This window comes from Pogonomyrmex barbatus, unplaced genomic scaffold (assembly GCF_055798465.1).
Source record: "Pogonomyrmex barbatus isolate J1 unplaced genomic scaffold, ASM5579846v1 scaffold1, whole genome shotgun sequence".
Taxonomy (NCBI): Eukaryota; Metazoa; Arthropoda; class Insecta; order Hymenoptera; family Formicidae; genus Pogonomyrmex; species Pogonomyrmex barbatus.
The window spans coordinates 20,396,935-20,407,953 of NW_028297098.1; the positions used below are offsets into that span (position 1 = coordinate 20,396,935).

Sequence of the window (11,019 nt, forward strand, 5' to 3'; positions counted from 1 at the left end):
GTTTAAAAATTATATTATGAAATCTATTTTGTTAATAAATTTTTAATAAATAACGGATATTGGCTAAAATCTTTCAAATGTTGTTCAGGGTTTTAATCTTGACAACATATGTTAAAGTCAAAATCATCGGTCTTTTATTCGATATATTTATTAGTAAATGTATATTTTTGATCATTTTATGATTTGATCGTTTTATAAAGTTGACGCGATTCATATCATTCAATGCTAGATTCATTTCATTCTCCATCTTACTCATTAGAAATTAATTATTAGCTTCAGCCACTTCTCAATTTTCATTATGTACTCTACATTTTATTCATATGTGTACGCGGATAAATATTTCTGAGAAGTACATTTTTTTATTTAATAATATATAATGATTTTTTTCAAACTTAATTAAAAAAAAACATCCTAGAATGTTATTAAAATGATAGATAAAGTACAAGTTGGAACAACTGCAGCACATCTGTAACGAGTTAATAGAAAATAGAATTAACATCTATATTTCTTTGCAAAAGAAATGTTACACCATTGCATTTCTACGTAAGACAACTATTTTTGATTTTTGTTCACAAATAATAAATATTATATTTAAAACTAAATATAAAATTATAATAAATTTTTTTATTGAGAGGATTCTTTAATATTTTTCAGTTAATCATGTCTTAATTTTAAATTTGGCGCTTTTTGGACACTTCACAGCTCATAGATAAGACTTGAGTACATCTTTCATTGCTACTTATGCACAATATTTTATCAAAAGAAATATTTTTATTCTATTTTGTACACAAATGCAATGAAGAGATGCAATATTAGCGACAATGGAAATTAAGGAACAATACTTATGATTTATTATTAATAACACATGTGCGAATTGTTTCAAATCGCTAGGTAAAAGATTACAAGGATGAATACGAAAAAATAATGTCGGAAATTTAGACAATTATATAATTACAATAGAAGAGTAACTTGCAGATTACCAAATCATGCATCGTGACAAACAATGATAATGAAAAATCAACAAAAAAAGAAAATAATTTGAACAACAAGAATCTGATTTATAAAAGATTAATTTACACTGCAGAGATAAATCATGCTATGAAGCTATGAAGTTGGATTAATGTTTACATAAAATATATAATATATATTCTATAATATAATACATATTCTACATACATTTATATAGAATATAGTTATTAAAGATTTTTCAATACACCAGTATCCAGATTTATAGTAATATTTTTTCTTATGATAATCTGACTCGCACAATCAACTTTTTTTCATATAAGTTTTATTATACACTTATAAACACACTTATAATTTAAAGATAAAATAAATGGCTATCTCATTTTTATGGATAATGTATGGATAATGGTAAATTAGTTAATTCTGTTTTGATTAATAATTAAATGCTAATAATTTTTTATTAATGCGTTCTATTTAAATTTAGTTAACTTTAGATTCTTTAGATGGTTACATTTGGACACAATATTGAAACGATTCTATTTCCTCAAGCTGTTTTGAATCTGTTTTTACGCTTCATGCATATTTATTGTGCAGTATTGTAGATAAAAGATTATGGTTTGTATATAATAGCAAATCAGGGACTATTAAGTACAAATTTTAACGCAGGTTAATAATATAAAATAAAAATCGATGACTAAAACTGACTTTATACTATTCGCTATTGCAGATGCCGTGATTATGATAACAGTAATATCTATTAGTATTAAAATACACAATACATTACAGTATTAAAATATATATTTCTTTTAGCAATTAATATTCATAATAAAATGTATAAAAAATGCATTCATAAAAATTTAATGTTAATATCAAAATATGAAGCTATTTGTCTATTATTTTAATAAAAGATCAAAATAAAACTTACTACCTCATGCACTACGAAGCAGAGACACGACAAAGTATGGAAATTTGCAAATGCGCTTGCGCGATCTATTGTCAGGAAATATATTTAGAAATACTTTTCTATGAGAAATAAACATCTGTCCTCAATTCGCTACGTGTTATTGATCATTTAATCGCTAATTTATTCCGAGGGAAAATTGTCAAATTGCGAATAATATGATTCTGAGATATTTTCTTATATTTTGCGTATTAATGTGGACAATTTATGTTAAAAGACAAAAAAGTAATATCAGAAAATGTGACCAATTATTCAAAAAGAAAAAATAATAGGAAACAAACCTATTGCTTCTCAAACAAATTTCAATATTCGAGAAGACATGAACTCCATCGATTCTTTAGATATCAGTCTCAATCGAACTCTGTTACTCACAATTGGTTTATGGCCTTATCAGCAATCTAAACTTGTTCGCGTACAACGAATTATATTTTTTGCTATTTTGACGACATTTATTTTATTTCAGGTACGTTGATAATTTAATTGCATGTCTACGTAAATACTTTAGAATATTCACATCTACACTTCTGCAAATAAATACTATATAGCAATCATATAAATAATTATTTTTATAATTTTATTATATAATTTGTACAAAATAGGAAACAAAGAATTCTATATTGTAAGTTATTGAAATTTTATGTATAGTTATATTATATACTAAAAAAGATAATTTTAATTTACAACTAAGGATTTTAGATATGTGTAAAAAATGTAGTATAATTCCAGTACACTTTATATAAAATTGAAAAGAATATTTTTAAAAAATTATTCATTATCGTTATTCCTGTTAAAATAACTAGCTTATTATGGTTGTCGTTGAAAAAAGTACCTGTTATCCTTATGACATATAATCATTCTCAAAGAGTGTTGAATTGAATTTTTATCATTTTTTTTAACCAAATTTTCAAAACCCTTTTCAGAAATGGGTTATACTTGTTTTACATAATAAAATATAACAAGTATGCAGTGTGAACGATGAAAGTAACAATTGTGTTCATTATAATTACCCAATATATGTAGCTACATTGTCATTATTGTTATTAATAAAATAGAATAACCGTTACCAGTTCAATATAAAAAAAAAATGACTATATCACTAATGGTAGTATAAGTAATACGTTATATCTCAATTCTCTTATTATATAAATGTTATATAAAGTTATTTTTTATAGTTTACAATATTTCTGACTTCAAAATGTACTTCGAATCTTCTCATTAATGTCCTTTCTTCTACATTATTTTACATTGTACTTATAATTAAATATGGTTCATTTAGCATGAACATTAAAGTCGTAAGTAGAACATATGCAATCTATTGAAATATGCGCATAGATAAATATTTTTTAAAACAGATCGTATGTAACATGAATATAACATAAACATAATTTTCCAAAATTACATAAAAAAATAATATGAAATATTGTTGAAACATTAGATAAAAGATTTGCTGGAGCAAATTCAATATATCTGCAATGAATTATCTAACGACGAAATTGATATTATGAAAAGATATGGTTGCAACGTAAAACGTTACACAATTACATTGCTACGTAAGACAATTATTTTTAGCATTTATTATATAAAACTAAAAAACTAAAAAATTTCTATTTTTATTTCAAATATTCAATATACTTCTTAATCAAATATATTGATTTTAAATATTACTTGTCTCTTTATAGTACTTGTCATATTCGTAACATGCATTTTCATTTTGTATCCATTTTGGCCACTTCTATCGGATATTCTGTTCCCCATAAATGAGACTCGATCTCATCTATCGTTGTTGTTTATAACTGAATACTTTGTCGATCAAGAGAAATATTACTATTTAATTGTGATACACGCAAACGCAGCTACTTTCATAGGAACAGTAGCAATGTTAGCAACAGGAACAATACTCATAGCTTATCAACTACTGGCATGCGGAATGTTTCGAATTGCCAGGTAAGAGAGTAAAATTAAAAGGAGATAGAATATTCATATCAGAAAATTAGAGGCTATAATGAAATGAGAAATACGTGCAGTTATCGTTTTGAACAAGCGATGACAATTGATACGCTACATAAAAACAGTTTGGAGAAGAAAATTTTGATTTATAAAGGATTAATTTGTGGCGTTGATATGCATCGTAAAGCTATGAAGTTGGTATTTAATTAAAAAGTTATTTATGTGGAATAAGTATGAAATGAGTGTAAAACATATTTTTTTTCCTTTAAAGATTTTCGGATCTGTCAGTATCTAAATTTAAAGTAATGTTCTTTCTTATGATAATCGCTGGTGTAATGTGTACGGCTATCAATTATTTTTTGGTGAGTCATATAATCCATTTGTAAATATAACTGTTAATTAGCGGAAGAAAGACACATTTTTTTCTATAATTTGCAATTTCTATAACCAAATTGTTAATATATTCTATCTAAATTTAGTGAATTTTAGATTTTTCAGATGGTTTCGTTTGGATTTAATATCGAGAAGTTCTTTTTGCCTGTGATATTTGCACTTGTCCACACTTTATATTTGTTTATTGGTGGTCAGATTGGGCAACAAATTATAGATCACAATAATGATGTACTTGACACCGTGTAAGAGAGTTATCTTTAATACAGTCATTTACATTAACGAATTTATTCTATGAATTATACATAATAAAGATTACAACATGTTATAATATGAAAGAAAGCAGATATGTGAAAAACTATTTACAAATGTATAAATTTTTTAATTTTTTTTTAAATAATTAATTCGTCATTACGCAGATACAACATTCGATGGTACATTGCTCCTCTACAAATTCAGAAGATGATATTGTTTCTCTTGCAAAAAGGCTGCAAGGTTTTCAATTTAAATATTGCTGGATTAATTGTTGGATCTTTTGAAGGTGTCGCTACAGTAAGAAACATATTTTTTGCTCATGTGTGGAATATTTTAGACAAATATAACAAAAAAAAATATCTTACAGTTAATGAGTACTACATTATCGTATTTTACCGTTCTTTACTCTACGCAAAATAAATGAACTAATAATATAATTAAATAACAGTTATAATGCAGTTTGTAAGACACAAAAAATGTTGTTTATAATGTAGATGAAATTTTAACGACTAATGAATAATTTTATGAAAAAGTTTAAATACTTGCAAATGTGAAGAGTATACAAACGGTAGTGTTTATGACAATATTAGATTTTGTTTAGGATAATCAATGTTTATAGTATAATATGTTTAAAATATATTTTATCTATAATAAATGAATAGTAATATATAATAGCAATATATGAAGCTGAAAACCTGTCACTTTGTAATTATATCTTTGAAGAATTTATAGAAAGTAAATGTATATGTTTAAGTTGTTTTGTAAATGATTATTTTCTAGACGATTCATATTATTCAATATCCGATCTATTCCATTCTCCTTACTTATTAAAAACTAACGACTATTTATTTTAGATAATTTTTCAATTTTCAGCCTGTACATTATTTTATACATTTATGCCAATATATGGAGAAATATTTTAGAAAAATACATTATCTTATTTAAAAATATATAACAATTTTTTACAAACTTAATTAAGAAAAACACGCTAGAATGTTATTATGACGATAAAATATCTCTGTAAAATGTTATTATGACGGTGAAATATCTGTGAACAACTGCCACATATTTGTAAAGAGTTCATAGACGAAAATAAAATAAATTACAACGCTAACAAATTACAACGCGAAACATGGCATTTCCTCGACAAGCAAGATTTTGGTTGCTAAAGTCACTTAATATGAAAAAAATTCAATTAATTATATTATTAATTACGTGCCGCTTTGGTTCAGCAGACTTTCAACGTAGTGGCTCTATAATAATTCGATGATCAATATTATTGATATCGATTAAAATCCCTTTTATCATTCCCCCCACCAGAAATATATATTGTGAAAAATATCACTTCAGCCAGGGATCGAACCTGGATCGCCTGCTTTCCGGGCAGACATCTTATCCACTAGACTGAGACTATGGTAATATTTATCGCAATATTCAGATAAGTCAAACGTCTTTTTCAGCGGACGTGCGAATAAACAATACATAGATATAGGTCGAGTATATGTTAACTAACAAACTACAATGCGAAACATGGCAGTTCCTTGACAAGCAGGATGCAAAATAAATATCATAAAACAATCTGCATCTCTTTGCAAAATGTTATACCGTTACATTTCTATGTAAGATAACTGTTTTTGATTTTTATTAAGCAAATTATATATTATATACAACAAATTTATTACAGAATTATAACAAATTTTTTTGTTAGAAGGATTCTTGAATATATTTCAGTGCTTCATGCTTATGTTAATCACATAAATCTTAATTTTATATCAAATTTGATTGTACATTTTAGATATGTTACTGAAACCAGTAAGACTTAACCTTTTTCACTGCTTGTGTCTTTCACTACTATTTGCAAAATACTGTATTAATTATGAAAAGTATTTTTATTTTAATTTGCAGCACGTAAAAGCGACCTATATGATAAAAAAAAGTGCAATGTTAGAAAAAGTGCAATGTTAAAAGTGCAATGTTGGCAAGAACAATGCTTACAGTTTATCTGCAGCACATGTGCAAAATATTTCAAATTGCCTGATGAAAGAATGCAGAGATACACACGAAGAAATAATATCGGAAATTAGAATATGAAATAAAAATTTAGCATGATCATATAATCATAATAGAAGAATTACTTGCAGTAATCGTGTCAAACAAATAATGACAATTAAAAAGTAACGAAAGAAAAACAGTTTGGACGATAAGAATTTGATTTACATGTGATTAATTTATGGAATTGCATCGTAAAGTTATGAAGTTTGTATTATATTTGATATTTTGAATTGATATTTATATATAATATATGTACAGCACACTTTTTTTTATTAAATATTTTTTGTTACCTCGATATTCAGATCCAAAATAATGTTCTTGATAGTGGCTAACATGATTTGTACAATCATGAATCTTTTTTCTAGGAAATTCTATTATTCATTTTTTATTATATCTATAATTTAGAGATAAGATAAATTGCTATCTCATAATTTTAATTAGTCGGTTCTGTTTTTGATATTAATATTTAATTTCTACCGAAGCATTGATGTGCTCTATTTAAATTTAATGGACTCCAGCTATTTAGTAGTTTATATAGTAATTTATTTAATAGGTTATATTTGAATATTATGTTGAGAAATTCCCATTTTCTGCCCGATTTCATTATGCATACATTATATATGTTTATTGGCAATTATTTTGGACAAAAGATTACAATGGTGTATACACTATTTTGTACAAGTATATAATATTATATAAAAATAAAAAAACAGTTTAAACAGCAAGCGATCTGTGATTATAAAATAAAATTATTTATAAAGTTACTTATGAATTGTATTACTTTGTTTTAGTAATTGATTTTGACATTATTTTTTATATAATAATAAAATTTATCATTAAAGGAAAATAACACAATTTATTATTATTAAATACATATAATATACATATATATATATATTACAGATTATTCAGCAGCTTCATATATATATATATATATACAAAATGATATAGTTCTTTCTACAAAAAGATAACAAGATTTCCAATTTGAATGTTGCTGGACTATTTGTTGGTTCATTAGGTAGATATTGTAATTAATGTATATTTTAATTAATTTTTACATGTACTTTAAGCATATAAAATAAAAAAGCATATATTACATTTAATGAGAGCCATAGTATTTGTATATTTATCTCTTTTTCATTCCGCGCAAAATAAATTGATTAATGATAGTAAATTAATGAGCAAATCAAAAACTATTATGCGTAAATTTTAACGCGAATTAATAACATAAAGCAAAATTCAATGAAGAGATAACTTTATAAGGACTGTTCATTATCGCAGATGCCGTGATATAATAACAGTAATATCTACAGCAATATTAAAAACTACTTTTTTTAAAAATTACTTTTTTTATAGCAATTAATATTCACAATAAGATATATAAAAATGCATTCAAAAAACTTTAAAGCTAATATCAAAATATGAAACTATTTGTTTATTATTTTATTCAAAATATAACTTACTACCTCATACGCTACGAAGCAGATGAGACATGATAAAGTATGGAAATTAGCAAACGCGCTTGCGCGACCTATTGTCAGGAAATATATTTAGGAATACTTTTTTTATGAGAAATAAACAGCTGTCCTCAATTTGCTACGTGTTATTGATCATTTAATTGCCAATTTATTCCGAGGGAAAATTGTCAAATTGCGAATAATATGATTTTGAGGTAATATTTTTTTATATTTTGCGTTATTAAAGTGGACAATTTATGTTAAAAGACAAAAAAGTAATATCATAGAAAATGTGACCAATTATTCGTCAAAAACAGAAAATAGTAGGAAACAAATCTATTGCTTCTCAAACAAATTTCAATATTCGAGAAGACATGAAGTCCATCGATTCTTTAGATATCAGTCTCAATCGAACTCTGTTACTCACAATTGGTTTATGGCCTTATCAGCAATCTAAACTTGTTCGCGTACAACTAATTGTATTTTTTGGTATTTTGACGACATTTATTTTATTTCAAGTACGTCGATATCTTTAATTGCATATCTACGTAAATACTTTAGAATATTCACATCTACACTTCTGCAAATAAATACTATATAGCAGTCATATATAATTATTTTTATAATTTTATTATAAAATTTGTACAAAATAGGAAACAAATAATTCTATATTGTAAATTATTGAAATTTTATGTATAGTCAAATTATATACTAAAAAAGATAATTTTAATTTACAACTAAGGATTTCAGATATGTATAAAAAATGTAGTATAATTCCAGTACACTTTAGTATATAAAATTGAAAAGAATATTTTTAAAAAATTATTCGTTATCATTATTCCTGTTAAAATAACTAGCTTATTATGGTTATCATTGAAAAAAAGTACCTGTTATCATTATGACAAATAATCGTTCTCAAAGAGTGTTGAATTGAATTTTTACCATTTTTTTTAACCAAATTTTCAAAACCCTTTTCAGAAATGGGTTATACTTGTTTTACATAATAAAATATAACAAGTATGCAATGTGAACGATGAAAGTAATAAATATATTTATTATTATTACCCAGTACATATAGCTACATTGTCATTATTGTTATTAATAAAATAGAATAATATCGTTACCAGTTTGATATAAAGAGAATAATTGTATCACTAATGATGTTATAAGTAATACGTTATATCTCAATTCTCTTATTATATTAATGTTATATAAAGTTATTTTTTATAGTTTACAATATTTCTGACTTCAAAATGTACTTTGGATCTTCTCATTAATGTCCTTTCTTCTACATTATTTTACATTGTACTTATAATTAAATATGGTTCATTTAGCATGAACGTTAAAGTCGTAAGTAGAATATATGCGATCTATTGAAAAAGGCGTATAGATGAATATTTTTGAAAACAGATCGTACGTAACATGAATATAACATAAATATAATTTTCTAAAATTGCATAAAAAAACAATATGAAATATTGTTAAAACATTAGATAAAAGATTTGCTGGAGCAAATTCAATATATCTGTAATGAATTATCTAACGACGAAATTAATATCATAAAAAGATATGGTTGCAAAACGTTACACAATTACATTGCTACGTAAGACAATTATTTTTAGCATTTATTACACAAAACTAAAAAATCTATTTCAAATATTCAATATACTTCTTAATAAATTATATTGATTTTAAATATTACTTGTCTCTTTATAGTACTTGTCATATTCCTAACATGCGTTTTCATTTTGTATCCATTTTGGCCACTTCTATCGGATATTCTGTTCCCCATAAATGAGACTCGACCTCATCTATCATTGTTGTTTATAACTGAATACTTTGTCGATCAAGAGAAATATTACTATTTAATTGTGATACACACAAACGCAGCTACTTTCATAGGAGCAATAGCAATGTTAGCAACAGGAACAATACTCATAGCTTATCAACTACTGGCATGCGGAATGTTTCGAATTGCCAGGTAAGAGAGTAAAATTAAAAGGAGATAGAATATTCATATCAGAAAATTAGAGGCTATAATGAAATGAGTATTACGTGCAGTTATCGTTTTGAACAAGCGATGACAATTGAAACGCTACATAAAAACAGTTTGGAGAAGAAAATTTTGATTTATAAAGGATTAATTTGTGGCGTTGATATGCATCGTAAAGCTATGAAGTTGGTATTTAATTAAAAAGTTATTTATGTGGAATAAGTATGAAATGAGTATAAAATATATTTTTCTTCCTTTAAAGAATTTCGAATCTGTCAGTATCCAGATTTAAAGTAATGTTCTTTCTCATGGTAATCGCTGGTGTAATGTGTACGGCTATCAACTATTTTTTGGTGAGTCATATAATCCATTTGTAGATATAACTTAATTAGCGGGAGAAAAACAAATTTTTTTTATAATTTGCATTTTCTATAATCAAATTGTTAGTATATTCTATCTAAATTTAGTGAATTTTAGATTTTTCAGATGGTTTCGTTTGGATTTAATATTAAGAAATTTTTGTTGCCTGTGATATTCGCACTTACCCACACTTTATACATGTTTATTGGTGGTCAGATTGGGCAACAAATTATAGATCATAATAATGATGTATTTGACACCGTGTAAGAGAGATATCTTTAATACAATCATTTATATTAACGAATTCATTCTATGAATTATACACGAGAAAGGTTACAACATGTTATAACATGAAAGAAAGCAGACATATGAAAAACTATTTACAAATGTATAAATTTTTTAATTTTTCTTAAATAATTAATTCGTCATTACATAGATACAATATTCGATGGTACATTGCTCCTCTACAAATTCAGAAGATGATATTGTTTCTCTTGCAAAGAGGCAGCATGATTTTTAGTTTAAATATTGCTGGATTAATTGTTGGATCTTTTGAAGGTGTCGCTACAGTAAGAAACATATTTTTTTGCTCATGTGTTAAATATTTCAGACAAATATAACAAAAAAAATATCTTACA

General features: G+C 25.3%; 1 protein-coding gene and 1 pseudogene across 1 annotated transcript; both read left to right on the forward strand.

The window, feature by feature from the left end:
* The first annotated feature begins 291 nt into the window (after window positions 1–291).
* LOC112552580 (uncharacterized) lies at window positions 292–4,943 on the forward strand. The gene is made up of 9 exons (XM_089075322.1): window positions 292–2,390; window positions 3,100–3,219; window positions 3,363–3,477; window positions 3,607–3,871; window positions 3,952–4,068; window positions 4,146–4,236; window positions 4,364–4,509; window positions 4,684–4,816; window positions 4,887–4,943. Exons 1-9 carry the CDS (start codon window positions 2,247–2,249, stop codon window positions 4,941–4,943), a joined length of 1,188 nt encoding a protein of 395 aa, XP_088931448.1. The 5' UTR covers window positions 292–2,246.
* A 3,317-nt stretch (window positions 4,944–8,260) lies between these two features.
* On the forward strand, window positions 8,261–10,731 carry LOC112552581 (uncharacterized; annotated as a pseudogene).
* Window positions 10,732–11,019: the final 288 nt, after the last annotated feature.

What these genes read in the sequence shown, in the direction of transcription:
- LOC112552580 (XM_089075322.1), top strand. Translation starts at nt 2,247, where the DNA reads ATGAACTCCATCGATTCTTTAGATATCAGTCTCAATCGAACTCTGTTA. An exon ending in TTAGCATGAACATTAAAGTC is followed by an intron (nt 3,220 to 3,362) that starts GTAAGTAGAACA and finishes TTGAAACATTAG; the next exon opens with ATAAAAGATTTGCTGGAGCA. An exon ending in ATGCATCGTAAAGCTATGAA is followed by an intron (nt 4,069 to 4,145) that starts GTTGGTATTTAA and finishes TTTCCTTTAAAG; the next exon opens with ATTTTCGGATCTGTCAGTAT.